Below are 22,884 nucleotides of genomic sequence, written 5' to 3'. Positions count from 1 at the left end.
AGCAAAGTTCCTCATTAGCACTCTTCAAGAAGAACCTTGATGAGTGGATGAGAAATATGAAATACACCCCGGGGATCACTTCTGTGGCTCTGCTCAACAGGGGCACAGGAAATTAGCTTTCTTGGGTGGTGAAAGCCAGGAAACCTTGTTGGCTAAGCTTACTTAGGCCCTTGGGCCGATAGCCTAGTACCTACCTATGAATGTCTTTGCAACGTCCTCTGGAATTGGAGCATCAGACGACTCTCTCTGAGATGGAATCTTTTCTCCCAAGTTATTTGCTGTGGTATAGTCTCAGATACCAGTAGAAGATGCCTCCGATTCCACCTAAAGATTCTTTCCTTCTGTTTTCACAATGTATGGTCTCAGCTCTGGACAAATATTTTACACAACACCAATCATAACCTTTGGACGGTTGCATCCTTACCACCTCTCCTTTTCGTAATGGCTTGAGTGGTCTGCTGGTCTTATCGTAGTAGGACTTCTGGGGTAGGCGTTTTCTCAATAGATTGTGTTTCACTGATTTGCCTGTGTGACACTTGGAACCAGCAATTGACTACTGAGTGATAATGTTGTTCTGGTTTGCCTCAACAGAAGTTTGTGAGCATGTGAACCATGGTGTTCATCACGAGGAACATTTCTGAGATTCAAAAGATTCAGAAAAATATAATTATTATCTTGTTTTGATTTCTCATGTAACTGTTTTGTACTTTGCACTGCATGTTTTGCCAAACAATTTGACTGTGAGTACTCTGGACTACTTGTGACATGAGTAAAGTCCCATTCTTCTGCAAATCTTTTCAACTTTGGCTTGTAAACTGCATGCCATTTTCTGAAATAATTTTGTGCAGACTTCCATGTACAGCAAAATGACGTTTCATCTTAGTAATGACTGTATTGGATGCTAGGTTAGGAAGTAGGTCAATCTTGAGCCAATTGGAATAAGAGTCTACTAACACCAAATAATGCTGACCATTCCACTCGAAGATATCAGTGGCTACTGTTGACCAAGGTAGTTCCGGAATCTGGTTAAACTGAAGTGGGTCTTCTTGTTGATGAGGCTTTGTACTGTTACATACTGAACAAGAAAAAAGTGCTGTATCAGTGTCTTGAGACATAGAAGGTCATAATACTGTCTCTTTCGCCCTTCTCTTGGTAGATTCGGTTCCTGGGTGACCACGATCCAAGATAGTAATGTACTAAGGTTGCAAGGACTTTGGAATAATTACTTTCGGATCATTCATAATGATACTGTTGTCAAGCAAAATGTCACCTCTGTATTGAAAATAAGGTTGCAGTGCTTGAGGTAAAATAGATTGCTTTGACAGCCATCCGTGATTGATAAAGTGGTTGAGCTTTTGTAAAACTGGATCTGTGGCTGTGTGATCTCAGCTCATCAAGACGTGTGAAAGAAAAATGATGCACTTCCATGACTTCAAAATCATCAGTCAATTGAGAACCTTGATTGTCATTCTTTTCAGTGGTATTTTTGGGTGATCTGGATAATGTATCACCAAGATAAAGAAGTTTGCCTTTCTTGTAGACAAGATTGAAATTATACTTTTGCAATCTCAGCATCATACGTTGCAGTTGGGCTGGGACTGAATGCATAGGTTTTCTCAAAATAGTGACTAGTGGTTGGTGGTCTGTTTCAATCTGGATAGGTCTACCATAAACATAATCCTGGAACTTTGAACATGCAAACACAATTGCCAAAAGTGCTTTCTCAATCTGGGCGCACTGCTGTTCAGTTTGGGTAAGAGTTCTCGATGCATAGGTAACAGGTTGATGCATAGGTAACAGTTTGATCCTCTTGTAGAATGACTGCACCATTACCAAATTTCGAAGCATCACAGGAAAGTGTTACTGGTTTGTGAACATCATAGTATTTGAGCGTTGGCAGACTAGCAGTTGTCTGTTTTAGGACATCAAATGTTCTTTGGTGTTGCTCTAACCAAGACTAGGATACATCTTTACATGTCAGGTTTCTGAGTGGTACTGAAAATTTGGCTCAAATCTGGAATAAGCTTGTCTAGGTAGTTGACCATGCCAAGGAAATGTTGAAGGTGCTGCATACTGTCAACATGAGGTTTATCACTGTGCCTTCTAGAGCTGCTCTAATTTGTAAGCATATCTGTGTGCTTTTTTGTAAGATCATGTGTCCGACAAATCTCAATGGCCTTATTCAATGTTAAATCACTATTACGAAGCAAAATCTTTCACACAGCATCATCTTTTATGCCACGCACAAGTCTGTCCTTTATCAACTCATCCCTTAAGTCACCATATCGACACATTTTAGCTTTATTTCTCAGGTCAGTTATATATGCTGCAAAAGTTTTGTGAGGCTTTTGATCCCTTGTGTAAAATAAGTGCCTTTCTATTATAACATTTGTCTGGGGGCTACACATTATTTTAAATTTACATTTTAGGCCAAGAACAACCACAAAACATTGTTTAGCTATGTCTGCAACCTCAAAGGCAATACACAATTGTGTGCAGAGCTCATTGTAAATTGAGTCACCTATACAGATCCAGAAAATATAGCAAACCTCCTGCCTGATAAATTCAGCTCCAACTTTACCCCTCTCTCCACCTCAACCTTCCCTCAGGAAATATCATCGAATATAACTCCCCCTACTATCTCTAGGGAACAGGTCCTTAATGCTCTCTCTAAGACCAAGAACACTGCATCAATGGGCCCAGACAATATCCCAGGATGCCTTCTAAATAACATGACACATGACCTATCAGGGCCTCTGGAATTACTGTTAAACTGTAGCGTTCAAACAGGCTTTGTGCCTCATGAATGGAGAAAGGCAACAGTCATCCCTCTGTACAAAGACCATCTACAGACCCTGGAAACTACAGACCCACAAGTCTCACTAGTCTTATATGTAAAGCCATGGAAAGAATTATCATGGAGATGATCAGTAGAGCTATAATAAACCTCCAGACACTGGACCCAAACCAGTTTGGTTTGGTCAAGGGCAGATCATAGGTTCACAGGTGTGTACTAGGCTAATGGCCCTGGAGCCTTTACAAGCCTAGCCCATAGAAGTGTCCTGGCATTGTGCTGCCCGACATCATGAGTACTCGACCTGGTGGACTTCTTTGAGAAGGTCACCAAAGCAATGGATCAGGGCAAAATCGTTCACACTGCCTACCTTGACCTGGCCAAGGCATTTGATATAATACCCCAATCTGGCATTGTTGACAAACTCGAGTTTAGGCACAAACCCGTATGTCATCCAGTGGATAGCCAATTGGCTCACAGATAGGCCCCAGGTAATTAGAATGTGGGAGTCCACCTTTAGAAAGAGGCCAGCCACAAGTGGAGTCCCTCAAGAATCGGTCCTTGGACTGCTCCTTTTTGGCATTTATTCTCAGAAGTCAAGGCCAATATCAGTGGTCTCTAGCTGACTAAATTTGCAGTTGATTGCAAATTAGGAGCTGTCATTGAATCTCACACTGACTCAAATGTTCTCCAGGAGGGGCTGACACAGACAAACAACTGGTGTCAGACCCATGGACTAAAACTAAATGCCAAGAAATGCATAATTGTATATTTTTGGAAGTCACCCATCCCTGGTAACTATCATATTGACAACAGACCCCTTAGAGTTGACCCCAGTAGTCAAGGACTTAGGGACACACATAGATAGTAATCTAGCCTTTGACCATCACGTGTCTTAATTGGTGAGGAAATAATTTTATGTTGCACAACTTATAAACAAAGGTATGACATCTAAGTCCAAGGAAGTCATTGTTCCACTGTATTCGGCATTCATCAGACTTATCATTGAGTGCAATGCCCCCTTTGGGTATGTGCCTAACCAGGCATATCCAACAATTGGAACATCCAAGGAGGTTCCTCACTAAAAGGATAGAGGGTGCAAGTACAATGTCCTACGCAGTCCGGCTCAAGGGCCTATCCCTGTATTCTGTCTCCTACAGGCTTTTAAGGGGAGATCTATGCCTGACATACAGTTGTCAGACCCCACTCTGATGACCTCCTGCATATCCACAAAACAAACAGCACTAGAATTACCATTTCTAAAGACTTGAACCTTGCCTGCGATATAAATAGGACCTGCTGGAGAGAAAGGTATGTATCCCAGAGACTACACCATCTGTGGAACAGGCTCTCCATCCATGTAGCACAGTTCCTCCCTAAACCAATTCGAGTGCAGGATTTGATGAATTTTTTTTTTTATTGGCCAAGCGACTTTTGTCCCTGGGAAAAAAAAATCACTTGGCCATTCAAAATTTTCGTAGTTCAACATTTACGTGTCAGTCAAAGGGTGTTCGCTTAACAGACCCTTCGGAATATAGACCCGTTTATGCGGATATCATTTAGAATATTCTGTATGCCTCTTTTCATATCTTATGAGTAAGAAATACTGCTGATCAAGATTTAATATTTAAATTGGTTTCTGAATTGTTTTGCAAAGTTTTGTCACTTTTTTAGGATGATTCACTCCTATACATTTCTCCAACCCGTAACCAAGTCTGTCTACTCATTTTAGTCATGCAGTCTCAAATTTCATGCCCCTTGGATATTCCGGTTCTGAATTCATGCCCTTTTAGACAAGCAGCTTCTGACTCCTTGTCCTTTAGATAAGCCACTTCTGGCACCATGTCGCTCGTTTGTCTTTTAATACAAATAATAATAAAGCTTAGGGCTCCGTTCAGATGCTTTAATACATACAAACACATCAGGATGGATAGCAGCATCTTTAAATACAAACTAATGAACTGACAGGCAGCGCTTACATGCTGTACATACATGTTCACATCTCAACAGCTAACTACAAAATGACAGACTTGCACGTGCTCAGTATTTATACTCTACTGCAAGCTCTTGGATAGCTTCTTAAAGGTATATACACACTCATTGATCTACACTGTCCAAAAATAGGAAGGGCTATGACCAAAAGACAAAAGCTTCCTTTTCAGTCTCAACAAAGAACTCGGTAGACTAAACAAGTCGACCAAAGCCAGCTTTGAGGCAAAAATAGCCTCCCAGAATAACGATAACTATAAGACATGTTTTAGTTACGTATGCTACCTTAAAGGGAACACTCAGCAGTGTGCTGAACTAATAGTAAATGGAATTTCCTGTACCAAACTAGAGGATACAGCAAATTTCTTGGCTGATAAATTTAATTTAGCTCCAGTTTACTCCCCCTCCCCCCAGTTTCTCCCCAGGAAATACCATCTAACATTTCTCCCCCAAGTATCACTAAAGAACAGGTCCTCACTGAACTATCCAGAGCAAAAAACACTGCATCAGTGCATCCTGATGATATCCTAGGATGCCTCCTAAATAGCTTGAAACATGATCTGTCAGGCCTACTAGAATCTCTGTTAACCTACAGCCAGGCTTCATCCCTAGAGACTGGATGACTGCAGCTGTCATCCCTCTACACAAAGGCAGAACATTAACAGACCCAAGGAACTACAGACCCATATGTTAGACTAGTCCTGTATGCAAGGCCATGGAAGGAATACTTGTGGACCTGATAAAGACATATACCCAGTGTTTGAAGATTTCCTATCTAAATGCATTATCAACAAGGGCAAGGTCATGCCTACTAAACTTGGACTTCTTTGAGATGGCCACTAGAACCATGGATGAGGGCAAAACACTACTTACTGTCTACCTTAACCTGGCAAAGGCATTTGACACAAAACTGGATTCAGGTATTGTAGACAAACTTGCAAATATAGGCATAAATCCCTAGGTCACATGATGGATAGTCACATGGCTCACAGGTAGGACACATGGATTTAGGGTGGGGGAAATCCACCTCCACAAGGCATGATGCTGATGGTGTTCCACAGGGCTCGATTCTGGAACCTCTCTGTTTGGAATATAGTTCTCTGAAGTCGAGGCAAATGTACGGGGCCTTTAGCTGACCAGATTTGCAGATGACTGCAAGCTGGATGCAGTCATGGAATCCCCCAGAATGTTGATGTCTTCCAGGAAGATTTGCTACAGACAAATAACTGGTGTGAGAACCATGGCCTAAAACATTTTGCAAAAAAATGCATAATTATATGCTTTAGGAAGATGACTACCCCTGCAAATTACAACATTGACAACACCTTCCTAAAAGTAGACCCATTAGTAAAAGACTCGGGAACTTGTGTTGACAGTAACCTGAACTTTGATCACTATGTGTCTGGGGTAGTGAGAGAATCCTTTTACATGGCTGAACTTATAAGCAAGGGCATGCCAACCAGATCTAAGGAAATCATAGTCCCAATATATTCAGCCCTCATTAGACGAATAAGCAAGTACAATACACCCTTCGACATGTACCTTACCAGGCATTTGCAACAACTGGAGGTTCCACAGTAAAAAAAATAAAGAATGTAAATAATATGTCCTGTTCAGACCACCTCAAAGCCCTGTCTCTATAGAAATAGAAAAAATAGCACCATTTATTACACCTTTTTTCCATCTTCTGTGTTGCACAGCTGGATCTAGAGATGTCATTATCCCCCCTTAATATTAAGCTAGTCTTTGGATATAATGCCCCCTTTGGCTTGTATCTGTCCAGAGACATGCAATGACTGGAACATCCACAGACATATTTTTGCCTAAAAGGATACAAGGCTTAAACAACATATATCCATTGGATTGGTAAGACCAGTCTCAAACTAAAGGGGAGGTTAATTTGAGCACAGAAAAGGAAACTTGCTTGTTTCTCTTTATGGGACACAGCCAGAGGCTAGGTACTTTCTCAGACCTTGTCCCGTCTGTCTTAGATTGTTCCTCTGAGATTGATTTTGAGCTCCATTACTTTTCTGCCATTGTACTTCTGATTGCTAGCTCTAATTCTCAGCCTTGATTACTCTGCTCTTCACTGGTGTCACTTAAGGTTTGCAAAGCTTTCATAAAGGGTACTTTCCTTAGACCTTCTCTACAGGGTCCTTTGCTATGTACCTCAATGACTGTCTACTGCACTGCCTAACTAAAACTGTTAACTTCTAACCTATTATGTAATAAAATCACTAGTATGTTCTATATTTTGTTCTCTCATGTACTGCAATCGGTTGTACTATGGAGCTTTGCTTCCCGGGCCTTCGCTGAAAATGGACTTGTGTCCAGTCGGACTTCCCCGGTAAACAAATGCAAATAAATAAAAATAAATAAATGTGCCCCTTGGGAATTGTGCTTTATTAAAAAAGCTGGACCTTATCCACTTTTGATTCTACAGCTTTGAATATTTGAAGTACCTAGCTTGGAAAACATTTGTGGTGCCACTTACTTATGCCATAATAACTTCATTAATGCATGTACTTTCTGTTCTGCTATAGTCATTTTCCATGCTACACTCTCCTTCATGCCTAAAGTACTCAAGAGCAGCTAATCTTAATCTGTCAATTCATGTACTTTAAAAAAAATTATAAAAAGGAAGATTATCTCCTCCTTTGTGTGGATGTGCACTATCAAAATCTTATCCAGAAGGCAGTTTGACTTCATTTAGTGTTGCAGTAATAAGTCACTATTTGCAGTACAGCAGGATCTAAGGCTCCTTCTAATTTTTTTTTTTCAAAATGCTGCTCTAAATACTACCTCTGCTGCAGTTACTTAGTTTACTGTCAGCACCCTTGCAAGGTACTATAAGCTGGATGAGATGTCCAGGTCCAGGTCTTCCTTTGGAGCCAGTGAATTACAGGGTTGTTCCCACAGGGATGGACATTGCTTAACAAAGCAATTTTAGTGCTTGCCATCCTTAATCCTGCTGTTAAGAAGGATGGACCTACAGATTTGATTATGGTACCAAAATGTAAATATAAGATGCATGCAAGACTTTAATTTGTTCAGTTTCCAAATTTCCACTAGATGGATATTGATGTTTGAGACAGAATGGCAAGATCACACATTAATTTAGAAAAGAACAGTACTGCTGTACCTGAAAATGGTAGTTGCTTCTTAAATGTTTTATTTTTTTTCCTCCTAGAAAAAAATGAGGAAACCAAAGCCCTACAAGCCCTTTTGTCAAGTGTTAACAAGCCCGTGGTAAGTTATGTCTCCCAGTGGGGTTATTTCATATTTTTGCTTCTGTTTTATACCTGCATTTATGCCAGAGCATTCATAACAACCTTAATCCTGCCATTTAGCAGTATCATGAATTTTGTTACAAGATTATTTTGCAGCTGTTTACTTACCAGATTAACAAATAAAATTAAAATCTTCATCTTGGTTTTTAACAAAGTACATGTTAAGTTAACAAGATTTTTTTTTTTTTTTTGAGGACTTCCTGATATAACATTAGATGTTCATCGTGTTACCCTGCTGCAGTCATCACACTCGGGTTATCCTGTCGTCAGGCAGTCCTGCAGTCGGCCGGATTTCCACAGTCTTGGTCCGGTGTCGGTTGCTGTCGCTTCTTCACTGACGTCAGTTCGCCAGGGGTATATGTAATGCATCCGACGCCATCTTCTTCAGTCTTTCTTGCCACGCGGTGCCCGAAGCAGAAGCAGTTCGCAAGTGCCGGTCGGCCGACTCCTGAGATTTTCGAACTCGAATTTCAGACCGAAGTCTTCAATAAAGCTAAGTACCCCGTTGGGGAAACTTTTCTTGCCTCAGACCGATGTCAGAAAAAGTTAACAATTGTATTTCTTGTGGGAAGCAAATACCTCATAAGGATTTTCATTCTTACTGCATACCTTGCCTAGGCCCAGACCACAACGTCACTAGTTGTCATTTTTGTGCTAGGTTTAATAAGCGTACTATAAAAAGACGGTTTGATTTCGCATGACACTACTTCGGTAGAAAATTTAACTACACTATGCCGTCGGAGCAACCGACTACCGGCATGCACAAAAAACGCAAGGATAAGGACAGGCAGCCTAGACCCAAGCCAGACTCCGAGGCCTCGGCTGGTCTGGTCTCCGATTCACAAGTCTTCAGTGAGGCTCCGACGCAGCCCCTGACTACCGCAGATCTGGAACCCGAGACCGCTTCGGAACTTTTGGCGGAAAGTACCAGGCCGACGCAGCCATTTTGTTCAGCCCCTACCGACGACACTGCTGAAAAAGATGTCAGTGCTGCAGAAACACCTTCGGTTTCTGAAGGCGTCTTCAGACCAACGACGCTCACCATTAAAACGTATCCTAAGATGAAGACTCCTATTAAACCTAAAAAGACTGCACTTCAGTCCCCTGTTCAAGGTCCCATGCCTAAGAAACAGATGCTCAAAATGGCTGAAGATTTGATCTCTTTAATCAGGGGTTCCCATCCCTCTCCTGACAAAAGGCCTAGACAAGAGGAAGATTATGCATCCTCTGAACAAGTGTCCATTTCCTCAGGCTCCTCAGAGGACCAAGATTACTCCTCCCCTTATGAAGATTCTGATGCTGAGGATTCCATTCCCTCAGCTTCTCCCCCTGAAGACTACTCCTTTGGGGAAACTTTACACACTATGAGGGAGCATTTTCACTGGGAAAGTCAGGACTACTCTGACTCAAAGAAAAGGCTCAGAGAGATGTTCTTCATCTCACATTGCTGCAGTCCTTACACTTGGGTATAGCGCTGTCCTCGGTCGGCCCGAATACCAAAGTATATGGCTGACGCCGGTCATGGCGCATTAAACTGACGCCAGGACGTCAGGGTATAAATGCGCATGACCGACGTCATATCCTCAGTCTTTTTTGCCGCGTGGTCCGATGCAGAAGCAAATTTGCGAGTGCAGGTTGGCGTCCTGAGATTTTCCGAAACCGGAGTTTCAGACCGAATCCAAGTTGGCTAAGTACCCCGTTGGGGAATATTTTGTTTTTTTCTTGCCTCAGTATTTTACCGGATGTCAGAAAAAGTAAATAACTGTATTTCTTGCGGGAAACAGATACCACATAGGGACAAAACACCTAGGCCTAGGTTAGAGGCACCAGCCGACCCGGACGTCGGTTCTTTAGAGGGCACGGTTGTGCCAGAGGCCCAAACAGAAGTTTCCCTAGAGTCCCAGGGGGAGACTTTGTTGTTACAGGATGTGTCTTCACAGGAGGTAGGCCAGGCTGAAGGGGCTTCTCAGGTAGCTGTTCTCCCCTCTCTGCCTAAGGTGGTTAGGCCTTCCCCTACTGTTACAAAGGCTTCTTCCAAGAGTAGGCCAGGTTCAGCTGTAGCAGGTGCTCCTCCTAGTACTTCAGGCCCTGTGCCCAAGAGACATATGCTTAAGATGGCTGAAGATTTAATTACTCTGATTAGGGGTTCTATGCCCCCTCCTGACAAAAGGCCTAGGGTGGATCCTGAATTTGGGAATTTTGAACAGGATTCTGATATTTCTGAGTCTTCGGCTGAGGATTTACAGGAGTTTTCTCATTATTCTGATTCTGATGTGGATGACTCCACCCCTTCTGCTTCTCCTCCTGAGGATTTCTCATTCTCAGAGACTCTCCATGCCATGAGGGAACATTTTAAATGGGAAGGTCAGGATTTCTCTGATTCCAGGAAAAGACTAAGGGAATTTTTGTTTTTACCTCAGCATAGGCCTTTAGCTATACCCCCTGTTCTTTCTGTGGTGGAAGATGTTTCTACAGAGGCTTCACTTAACCCTGATTCTTTACCTCCCGCTCCTGTTAAACCGGACAGATACTATAGGGTGCCTGAAGCTCACAAGTATCTTTTTAAAAGCCCTAGGGCAGATCCAGAGACAGTTACTCAGGGGCCTAAAGGGGTTAAGGCTTCTGTGGCTAAAAATCCAGTTCTTCAGGACAAAGAGGCAAGAGCTTTAGACAGATGGGGTAAGAAAGTGTATACTTCCTCAACTTTAGCCATGAGGGCTTTAAATTGTCAATTCCACATGCTGAGATATCAAATCTATCTCCTTTCACAGTTAAAGTCTAAGGTAGATGCTCTGGCAGAAGGTATTGAAGGTAAGGAGTTACAAGATCTGGTACATGTGTCTGAACAGGTGGGTAAGCATTCCTTACAATGTGGTTTTGATGCTGTACAGGCCTCTTCCAGGGTGGCTGCCACTGGTACTGTCCTTCGCAGGCACGCCTGGTTACGGGATCAGAATTTAGCTGAACATGTTAAGTCAAGGATCTTGGATGCCCCTTTACAATCTGATGTGTTGTTTGGTTCGCCTGTTGAAGCAGTTTTAAAGAAAATGGAGGACAAAGCTAAATCTATGCACACTGTTAAAGATTTTTACAGGTTCAACCACCAAAGTTTAGCAGAAACTGGCCAAGCAAGGCGTGGACATACCCTTCTTATGATTCCCAGTCTAGGGGTAGGTCTAGGCGTGCTAGGGGCAGAGCTCAGGGTTCCTTTAGATCCAGGACAGGGGCTCACCTGCACAGTCTTCAGGGAGGGCAGGGGTCAGCCCTTTCGTAGACAGACCCAATGACCTACCTTTTCAACTGCCAGAACCTTCACGCCGCAGCACCTTTAGGAGGAAGACTGACACTTTTCAAAGAGAACTGGAGTTTAATTACCCAAGACAGATGGGTATTGGATATCATTCACCACGGTTACAGATTTTATTTCCATACCTTACCACCGCTCAAGGGCATGCCAGATATTCCGCCCCAACACAAATTGGAAGCTCACAGACAAATATCCATATTGACACAGATAGGGGCCATACAACCGGTGCCTATGGCAGAAAGGGGCCTAGGATTTTACTCTCGCCTATTCCTAGTACCAAAAAAGGGGAACACGTGGAGACCAATTCTGGATTTGTCTATCCTCAACACCTTTCTGGACATCCCCAAGTTCAAGATGCTGACATTGCAACAGCTTTTACCCCTCCTGGGCAAGGATCACTGGATGGTAACTTTGGATCTCCAAGAGGCTTACCTTCATGTCCCTATCACTCTAGGCTGCAGGAAGTATCTGCGTTTTCGAGCTGGAGATTCACACTATCAATTCTCTGCATTGCCCTTTGGCTTATCCACTGCACCCAGAGTATTCACAAAGGTCCTGGCTCCAGTGATAGCTTTTTTCAGACGGAAAGGAATACAGATTTACCCTTATTTGGACGATTGCCTGATTCTGGCTCAGGGCAAGGACGAACTTCTACAGCATTTAAAGTATGTGATAACAGTGCTAAGATGCCTAGGGTATTCTGTGAACGAAACAAAGTCCAGTCTAGTACCCTCTCAGGACATGTGCTTTCTGGGTGTGAGACTGAATACAGCAGCCCAGATGGCCTTCTTGACCCCGGACAAACAAAAGAATCTTTCCCTTTACTTCCAACAACTATCACATCAGTCCGGCTGACTGCAAGGACAGTCCTTCAAGCCTTAGGGTTCATGGCATCTTGTATTCTGGTGCTTCCCAATGCCAAACTGCATATGAGGAAGCTACAATGGTATCTCAAGAATCTATGGACACAGCACTGCCACGATCTGGACACTGTCATTCCAATAATACCTTGCATCCAAAAGGAATTCTTGTGGTGGGCTCAGCAATGTCACCTAAACAAGGGACTTTCTGTGACCCGGCCGGGCAAGTCAGATTCTAACAACAGACGCCTCAGACAAAGCTTGGGGCTCATCTCAATGGAAAATGGATACAGGACAAGTGGCCTGCCAGACTACAACATCTACATATCAACCTAAAGGAGATGTTAGCAGTCCAGTTTGCATTAACAGCTTTCAAGGAATTACTTCTTCCAGGACAGGTGTTGATTCTAACAGACAACACAACCGTCATGTGGTACATCAACAAGCAAGGGGGTACACATTCTTACCCTCTATGCAGACAAGCAATGATTCTATGGGAAACTGCTCTCAGTCTACAACTGGATCTTCAGGCAAGGTTTCTGCCGGGGTGCAGAACTCCTTAGCAGATGTGTTAAGCAGGCAAATCATGGATCCCCACGAGTGGAAACTGGATCCTCAGGTATTTCAGCAAGTAACAGTGTCATGGGGAACACCAGACATAGATCTGTTCGCTTCTCCTCTAAACCACCAGCTGCCAAAGTTTTGCACAAAAGGATACACCAGGCAGCTTGGAAAACGGATGCTCTTTCTTTCAGTTGGAAAAATCTTCATGTATGCCTTTCCACCACTTCCTCTACTTCTAAAGGTTCTGCTAAAGGTAAGCCAGGACAAACCAAGAATGATCCTGATAGCTCCAGATTGGCCCGACAGCATTGGTACCCACTACTGAGAAATCTAATAAGGAAACCACCGTGGCCCCTGCCCTTGATTCCTCAACTGTTATCTCAAAAGGACGGTCATTTACTCAATGTCAAGCTTCACTCTCTTCATCTCACAGCATGGCATATCCTGTTTTAGCTCATAGCAGGGCTCAACTTCCTCAACAAGTTTTGAATGTGATTATGGAAGCTAGGAGACCTAGTACAAGGAAAGTGTATGCGGACAAGTGGAAGAGATTTTTGCTTTGGAGTGCAGCAAAGGGTGTGGATGTTTCTGAGCCTGACTTAAGTGTGGCTCTTCTATATCTTACTGAGTTACTGGACAAGGGTTTGTCCTTCTCTTCCATTAAAATTCATGCTGCAGCAATTTCAGCTCACTATGACTGTGATCCACCTTTGTTTTCTCATTCGTTGTTCAAGCAATTTCTCAGAGGGCAAAGAACATAAGACCTCCACGAAGAGCTCCTACTCCAGCTTGGGACCTCAATTATGTGTTGGAAAAGCTCACTCTGCCACCTTTTGAGCCTGCAGCTACGGCTGAGTTAAAATATTTGTCATGGAAGACTGCTTTTTTGTTGGCCATTACCTCTGCAAGAAGGGTTTCTGAGTTGCAGGCCCTTATGGCTGTTGAGCCTTTCTTGATCTTCCATAAGGATAGGGTATCTTTACGCACTAACCCTTCCTTTATGCCTAAGGTGGTCTCAAGTGTGTCCTTAAACCAGTCTATTCATTTACCTACCTTTTATGCAGACCCCAAAACAGGGGAAAAGATCTTGCATACTTTGGACGTGCACAGACAGTTACGCTTACTACTTAGATAGGACTAAGGGTTTCAGGCAGTCGCAACAGTTGTTTGTTTCTTTTGCTTTAGGTACTCAGGGCAAGCCTGTGTCAAAGCAAACTCTTTCTAAATGGATTGGGTTTTGCATTTCTTTTGTTATTCTCAGCATGGCAAGCAGATCCCAACAGGGATCAGACCTCATTCCACTAGGGCTACTGCCACCTCTACAGCCTTTCTAAGGGGAGTGTCAACTAAGGACATTTTGGAGGCAGCTACTTGGAGTTCAGTACATACTTTCTCTAAGCACTACCACCTTCCCTCTACTCTAAATCTAGGGCTGGGTTTGCCACTGCTATTCTACAGGGCATTTTGACAGCTCCTGCTTCTATTTGATTTGCCATCCTCCCTTACCTCTGCTTTGGGAATCTACCCAAGTGTAAGGACTGCAGCAATGTGAGATGAAGAACATAGTACAGTTTTGTACCTACCATAAATGTAGATGTTCAAGATCCACATTGCTGCAGTCCAATTACCCTCCCTCCGTCCCCTCTGTGTTTAGGGGTGGTTGTGTGGTTAGGTTAGTACTTTATTAGATAATTGTTAGAAGTTGTACATAGTTTGGGTGTGGGGGTGTTTAGTGTTTGGTAATTTTTTGATTTTACCCTGTTTAGGGTCTTCTGACATCTGGGGCAAGAAAAGACTGAGGATATGACGTCGGTCATGCGCATTTATACCCTGACGTCCTGGCGTCAGTTTAATGCGCCATGACCGGCGTCAGCCATATACTTTGGTATTCGGGCCGACCGAGGACAGCGCTATACCCAAGTGTAAGGACTGCAGCAATGTGGATCTTCGAACATCTACATTTATGGTAGGTACAAAACTGTACTTTTCTTTTACTCCCCCAGCACAGACCACTTGCCATCCCCCCAGTTTTAGACATTGTGGATGATGTTTACTTAGAATCCAGTTTGAACCCAGAGTCTCTGCCTCCTGCTCCAGCCAAACCTGACAGATACTATAGAGTGCCTGATCCCCACAAATTTCTTTACAAAAGTCCTGTTGCTGATCCAGAGACTATCTCCCAGGGTCCCAAAGGGGCTAAGGCTTCTATGGCTAAAAATCCTGTACCCTCTGAAAGGGACTCCAGAGCACTAGACAGGTGAGGGAAAAGGTTTACACCTCAGCCACTCTAGCTATGAGGGCACTAAATTGCCAGTTTCACATGCTAAAATATCATCAATTTCTAATGTCTCAGTTAAAACAAAAAATGAGCACACTCCCTCAACAGTCTGAATTGAAAGAAATGCAGGATCTGTTGCATGCAACTGAACAGGTGGGCAAACATACTTTACAATGTGGGTTTGATTCTTTGGAGGCTTCCTGCAGAGCAGCTGTCACTGGGTCTGTCATACGCAGGCATGCTTGGTTAAAGGAACAAACTCTGCCTGATCACGTTAAAGCAAAGCTTCTAGATGCTCCCTTACAGCAGGATGTTCTTTTTGGAGTTAAAGCAGAAGAAGTCTTAAAGAAAATGGAGGATAAGGCAAAATCTATGCAGACAGTCAAAGATTTCCTACAGGTACAGCGCCCTCGCTTCAGCAGAAATTGGCCAACAAAAAATTGGTCCTTTCCAGCTACTGACAGGCCACAAAGGGGTAAATACAGACGTCCAAGAGGCAGAGGACAAACACAAGCCCAGTACAAACCTTGACAATGGGGCACTGCAGCACAGAAGGGAGGAGAAGACAGGTCCCAAACTACCAGAAGGCAAACTCAATGACTTGCATCTCATCTTGCCAAGCAACACTCTCTTGGCAGCCCCCTTGGGAGGAAAACACGCACTTTTTTCAGACAACTGGCACATTGTCACAAAGGACAAATGGGTCCTAGACATAATTTCACGAGGATACAGATTCCATTTTCACACCTTGCCAATGAAAAGAGGAATGCCAAACTTGCCACAAAATCAATGGGCAGAGGCACAAAGACAAATTACAGCTCTCATGGACATGAGAGCCATTCAACTGGTACCTACTGGAGAGCAAGGCCAAGGATTTTACTCAAGACTCTTTCTAGTTCCTAGAAAGGACAGTGCCTGGAGACCAATTCTGGACCTTTCAATTCTAAACACCTTCTTACAAGTAACCAAATTCAAGATGCTAACACTGCAGCAGCTTCTTCCAATGTTGGGCAAGAAAGCATGGCTAGTAACGTTGGACCTCAAGGAGGCATACCTGCATGTCCCTATCAGACAAAGTTGCAGAAGATACCTCCATTTCATTGCAGGTTCAACCCATTACCAATTCTCTGCACTGCCCTTTGGCTTATCTACTGCGCCCAGGGTCTTCACAAAATGCCTGGCACCAGTAATTGCATACTACAGACAAAGAGGAATTCAAATATACCCATACCTGGACGACTGCCTCATCCAAGCAGAAAGCAAGGACATCCTCTTACAAAATCTGACTTTTGTAAAACATCTTCTAAGTTACCTGGGGTACACAGTAAACGAAAAGAAATCAAAACTAGTACCCTCACAAAATATGACATTCCTGGGTGCCAGCTTGAATACAATGGCCAAGAAGGCTTATCTGACACCAGACAAACAACTACAACTGACACAATATTTCAAAACAATGGCAACAAAGACCCAACTACCTGCAAGACAAATTCTGCAGGCCTTGGGCTTCATGGCATCTTGCATACTACTAATACCATTTGCAAAGCTGCATATGAGGAAATTACAGTGGTACCTAAAAAGCGTATGGTCTCAACACAGCCACAGCTTGGACACAATGATATCTCTCATTCCCTGCCTACAACAGGAGTTTCTGTGGTGGTCACTGGCATGTCACCTCAACAAGGGTCAGGCTTTCACCTTGCCCCCATCCAGGCAAACTATGACAACAGATGCATCGGACTACGCCTGGGGGGCACACATGGCAGGACAGTGCATTCAAGGCATATGGTCTGCAGATCAAAGGAATCTGCACATCAATCAAAAAGAGATGTTAGCTGTACAGAATGCTCTGACAGCCATCAAGAATCTATTACATCCAGGACAACTTACAATAAGGACGGACAACACCACAGTAATGTGGTACATAAACAAACAAGGGGGTACACACTCCTACCCTCTATGCAGGCAAGCAATGACCTTGTGGAACACAGCTCTGGCTTACCAAGTTCACTTACAAGCTCAATTCCTGCCAGGACAAAAGAACACATTGGCAGACGACCTCAGCAGAAACATCATGGATCCCCACGAGTGGAAACTGGATCCACAAGTATTTGCAATGATAACTCAAAAATGGGGCCTTCCAGACATAGACCTGCTTGCCAGTCCTCAAAACTATCAACTAACAAAATTTTGTACAAGGACACTTCACCATCAAGCTTGGAAAGTGGACGCACTCTCATTCAGCTGGAAAAACCTGACAGTATATGCCTTCCCTCCATTGCCTCTCCTCACAAAGGTGCTTCTGAAAGTCAGAAAGGAGAGACCACGACTGATACTCATAGCCCCAGACTGGCCACGCCATCACTGGTACCCATTATTGAGGAATATGGCCCAGGGCCCACCTTGGAGTTTACCACAAACTGCCCATTTGCTCACACAGCAAAACAATCAGATTCTTCACAGCCAGTTAAAAACCTTAAGTCTGGCTTCATGGAAAATCACCTAAACATCCAGCCAGCTCCTCTTTCCCAAGCAGTTATGGATGTTATTCTGGAAGCTAGGAGGCCCAGCACCAGGAAGGCCTATGCGGACAAATGGAAAAGGTTTTGTGCATGGAACCAAACTAAAGGCCAAAACACACTTCAGGCTCACCTGCCTCAGATTCTACAGTATTTAACTGAGATGTTGCACAAAGGACTTTCTTTTTCTTCCATTAAAGTCCATGCATCAGCTATTTCAGCCCACTACAACACAGAACCACCCTTATTTTCGCATCCACTTCTAAAGCAGTTCCTCAGAGGTGCAAAAAACATTAGACCCCCAGGAGAGCACCTACACCAACATGGGACCTCAGTTTTGTTCTGGAAAAACTTACACTACCTCCCTTTGAACCAGCTTTCTCTGCAGATCTACAATTCCTATCATGGAAGACTGCCCTGCTGCTAGCAATAACTTCAGCTAGAAGAGTCTCAGAGCTGCAGGCATTAATGGCAGTGGAACCTTTCCTCATTTTCCATCAAGACAGAGTTTTTCTATGTACTAATCCTTCCTTCATGCCTAAGGTGGTTTCCAGTGTGTCTTTAAATCAAACCATTCACTTACCCACCTTCTTCCCAAACCCACAGAACAAAGGAGAAAGACTCCTGCATTCCTTGGACATTCACAGGCAACTTCGCTACTACTTGGATAAAACTAAGGCTTTCAGAAAATCTGACCAGCTCTTTGTATCCTGTGCTACAGCTTCACAAGGGAAGGCTTTATCAAAGCAAACCATTTCCAAATGGATAGGACATTGCATTCATTTTTGCTATACCCATCATGGAAAACCAGTTCCTGCTACCATTAGGCCCCACTCTACCAGGGCAACAGCTACATGTACAGCCTTCCTCAGGGGGGTACCAACCAAGGAGATTTTGGAAGCTGCAACTTGGAGCTCAGTACACACTTTTACCAAACACTATCACTTACCACTTTACTCTAAGACTAGGGCTGGCTTCGCCACTGCAGTTCTGCAGGGCCTTCTAGCCTCCTCTAACCCTCTATAACTCCTCCACCCATCCATAGCTTTGGGATTCTACCCAAGTGTGATGACTGCAGCAGGATAACACGATGAACATAGTACAGTTTTGTACCTACCATAAATGTAGATGTTCGAGTGTACACCCTGCTGCAGTCCAGGTTACCCTCCCTCCATCCCCTCTGATCTAACTGGCTTAATCTATACAATACCTTCCTGATGTATGTGCTTATAGCTGGAGGGATTTTGTGTTTGTGCAAAAAAATTACTTTATTTAGTGCTAATTACTGACCACCTTTTTGGGGGCGGGGCACCTGACATCTAGGGCAAGAAAAACTGAAGAAGATGGCGTCGGATGCATTATATATACCCCTGGCACACTGACGTCAGGGAAGAAGTGACAGCAACCGACGCCGGACCAAGACTTTGGAAATCTGGCTGACTGCGGGACCGCCTGACGACAGGATAACCCGAGTGTGATGACTGCAGCAGGGTGTACACTTGAACATCTACATTTATGGTAGGTACAAAACTGTATATGCTCATCATAACATCCACTGTTGTAGATATAACTCTTGGAAAGTCATCCCGACTTCTAGAGCCCTTCACTCTTCCTTCTTCTTGTGTCAGGTGGACCCCCTCCCACTTGAATGCCAGGACATCTATTTTATAAAGAGACGGGCATCCCATCAGATATAAGGATAAGAGTCCTCAGGACTGGATGACAGCAGAGGTTTTGGCTTGGAAGGATATGTTTTGGATCGACATGTGGCACTTCTTAAGATACTTCTGTTTTCTTATTCAAGAGTTTGGAGGGAAAACCAGCCTACAACATGGTCAACCAGGATAAGATGCAGAGCTGTAACTATGGTGAAGCAAATGGGGGCAAGTGGTTACGGGCTGTGATTGGCAGTTACAGATGAGGCATGAGTGCAATGCCATCATTCATTTAAAAGGTTGCAGGTAGTGTCCTGTTCTTAATGAATGTACAAGCCAGAATGCACTATTGACATTCATTTAGAAAGAAAACAGAAGTACCTTATGAAGTGCCTGGGGGAGACAAAAAGTCATGAGACCGGTGATATGAGGCAAGAATCTGATATTCCCCCACCCCTTACAGGTTCAGAGATGCTGGTGTCAGTGAGGTGCCTCTGCAGACCCCATATCCAGCTTCAGTTACTGATGAATCCTTTGGCACAACCCCTCTGAATGCAGTCACATTGTCTCTCCAAAACACATCCTTGCAAGCCAAAACTTCTTTGCTGTCATCCAGTCCTAAGGACTTTCCACAGACCTTAAATTCCAACGTCTGTGTTGTCAGGGAAGGGGAATGCAGCATCCCCAGTCTATTTGTTTATGAGAAGATTGATTGAGACTAGGTTGTGGTCTCAGATGGCCACCTGTGACCTGAGGCCTTTGAACTAGGTCAAAGTTCCAGTCACAAGCCTAAGCTTAAATAGATGTCAGCTAGCTTGCCTCAGCTTAGTCTCAACAGGCCTTCCCCTTCCAGATGGACTCCTATTCCTAGATTGTCCTAGGATTTCTTGATTTTTGAAGTTTAGACAAGCCAGCCTCTGATGAACCTTCACTGTCAGGGATACCATTTGCCAAAAGGTAAAGGGAGCTGTCTTCTCAGGGGATTCTGATACCTCAGACTTTAAGGTGAACAGACTGGATTATACATACCAGATGTCGTCCCATCTCATATCTGGAGTCATGCACTGAGGACACCTTATCCTTTGCCTTACACCCAGGGGATTCCTCATTTAGAAAAAACTTTTTTAGAGTGAAAGAGATCTTTAAGTAGGCAAACAAGAAATTATTTCAGCCCCAGATTAGATATAGGAATGTCCAAGCCCTGCCTGATTCCAAACCTTCCCTCATTCCTCCATTCCTGAAAGTTCTAGATGATGCAATTAATAATACATGTATGGACCCAGTTTCACAAAGCCATGTTTCTAGGAAGCCAAAATATATGCCCTTTCTTTGGTCATTTTTGCAGTATTTCAGTACCTTTTAGTTATCTCACTGAGGTAACGTGATGAGCATGCAGGTATACCAAGACCAAAACCTGCTGTATACTCGCATCTGGAGTATGACCTATGGCTGTGACCATAAGTATACATAAGTGGACATTGAAGAGCAAGATCCTCAGGCTATCGTTCTGCCAGTCTGAATGCAAGATCTTCACTCTCTGTCTCCTTTCCATGTTGCTGTTGTCTGCTACCATTGCTTAGTCGTAATCAGATAAATGCCGTGTTGGGGAACCTTCTTTTTTTGTATTTTTCATTGAAAGATTTGTTAATGTCATCTAAAAGAGGGACGTATGACTAACTAGGAAGGTATTTTATAAGGACCTCCACTCCTAGTACTTATTTTGCATAAGAGCTGAACACAATTACAGAAATTGTCAGATCTGTCAGTCATTTGTTCCTAAGACCCTCTGTACTCATCTTTCCTTGCTAACTACTTATTTAGATACCCAAAGTTTGAAGAATCTTGCACAGTCCAACAGTGTGGAACCCTATGCCTCAAACATAACATTCACACCAAAAAAAGAAGTTCAAAAAAGACTGGGCCTTAACCATCTGCTACCCTGCTGATTCAGATACACTACATCAAACTCCTTCTCAGGCACCTGCTAACATGACTATGCTGGAGGCTGGTAGGGTGACTAGCTTTGACATGTCCGATGAGAGTATTCATACTGAAATGGTCAAGGGTGATTATTTCAGGGGGACCAGAGGGCATTCCTCTAATCCTTGTCTGGAAGGAAGTACCCAGTACTTTGATCAAGGTCTGCCAGGGTTCCAACCCACTGCACTTTGTTAGGGCAGATGTTAACGCTAAAAGAACAAAAAACTAAAAATATTCCCCCAGTACAGATGTCTCATGAAAGGAATAAGTAGAATTCTCAAAAGACCTATATAAAGCCATCTTGTCTTTGAAGTCACCTTCATTCTTCTTCATCTTCTTCCACTTCCCCCTCAGAAGAGGCAACATAAATCTCCTTTTCAGGAGGAGGAGGAGGATTCTGATTCTGATGGACTTTTTAGCTTTTTTTTTTTCTCTTCACAAATCCATTCTCCTGGTTAACTTGCCTTTGATGATAAGGACTTCACCACTGAGGAAATTCCCTTTGGGGAGGCTATAACAAATGATGCCACACTTTGTTTAGGAATCAAAACTGGTCTCTGATGTGCAAAAAAGAAAACGGTCTCAAAGCAGACTGTTTCCAGTTGGATATATAAATCCATTTCCTTCTGTTATTCCTACATGGCAAGTCTCAGTCTTCACCAGTGAAAGCACATTTTATGAGAGCAATCTCCTCTTCTGGTGCTTTCTTTAAGGATATTGACTCCAGATCCATCCTGCAAGCAGCATCCTGGTCCTTCACTAAACATTACAGGGCCAATTCTTATTATAGTTCAAGTTTTTTTTTTTTTTTTTTTTTTTGATAGATCTTTTCTTCTAGGATTGGTAGAAATCTCTCCTGTTTCTTTGTCCATCCACCCTTTCCAGCCTAAACTTGGGAATCACCCAATAGTACTGGACTAATTATACTGCAACAGTGATCTTAAGGCCATAGTACAGTTATAGAGTTCAGAATAAGAGACTTTCACCTTTACTCCTCCTAGCAGTTTACGTGGTTACCCTGGATCCTAAAAGAAATGCATCTCCACATCATCATAGCCAAGAAAGACAGATGCATCCTCATATTTGAAGGGGTTCCCACTACCAGTTCACCTCCTGCCCTTTTGGCTTGTCTATTGCACCCAGGATCTTTACAAAATGCCTGGCACCAACCAGTAATTGTATTTTATAGCTCAAAGGGAATTAGCATTTGCCCATATCTGGATGATTGCCTTATCTGGTTAATATTTCTTGGTGATCTAGAAGGATCTAGAATTTACTCCAAATTGCTTCCATTCCTTGAAGCTTTCTGTAAACCTCCCAAAGTCACACACTTCACCATCAAAACAAGTGTTGTTTTTTTACTATCACTGCTTAACATAAGACAGCAAAGTGCCTTCCTTCGTTTGGACAACCCTCTTTTTCTGTACCAGTACTTAAAGGCAATTTCTGAGCTGTTCCATTGTGTATAGGGATAAAGACCTGATTATGCTGCATATGACCTAAGTTTGAGTAGTGGCTTCGGTGCCCATAGGAGCTGGTAAGAGAGGATGAGAGCAAGCAGCCACTGACTATTCACCCATTGTAAGGAGAAGGGAAAAGATTATGGCATGACATGAGTGACACCAGTTGGGAGCACTAAATGTCTGAC

The 22,884-nt window shown here is 43.3% G+C and overlaps 1 protein-coding gene across 5 annotated transcripts in view; it reads left to right on the top strand.

The window, feature by feature from the left end:
- FNDC3A (fibronectin type III domain containing 3A) overlaps positions 1 to 22,884 on the top strand; it is a 3,267,883-nt gene that overhangs the window by 1,718,873 nt on the left and 1,526,126 nt on the right. For all 5 annotated transcript variants that reach the window (XM_044073165.1, XM_044073164.1, XM_044073166.1 and 2 more), the window contains one exon: positions 7,974 to 8,032. In XM_044073165.1, coding sequence (XP_043929100.1) covers positions 7,974 to 8,032 — 59 coding nt within the window. The remainder of the gene's footprint in view (positions 1 to 7,973; positions 8,033 to 22,884) is intronic.

The sequence above is a fragment of the Protopterus annectens genome, chromosome 5.part1 (assembly GCF_019279795.1).
Source record: "Protopterus annectens isolate FY-2018-M chromosome 5.part1, PAN1.0, whole genome shotgun sequence".
Classification (NCBI taxonomy): Eukaryota; Metazoa; Chordata; order Ceratodontiformes; family Protopteridae; genus Protopterus; species Protopterus annectens.
Note: the sequence above shows the minus strand (reverse complement) of the source record. Positions and strands in the feature narration are given on the sequence as shown.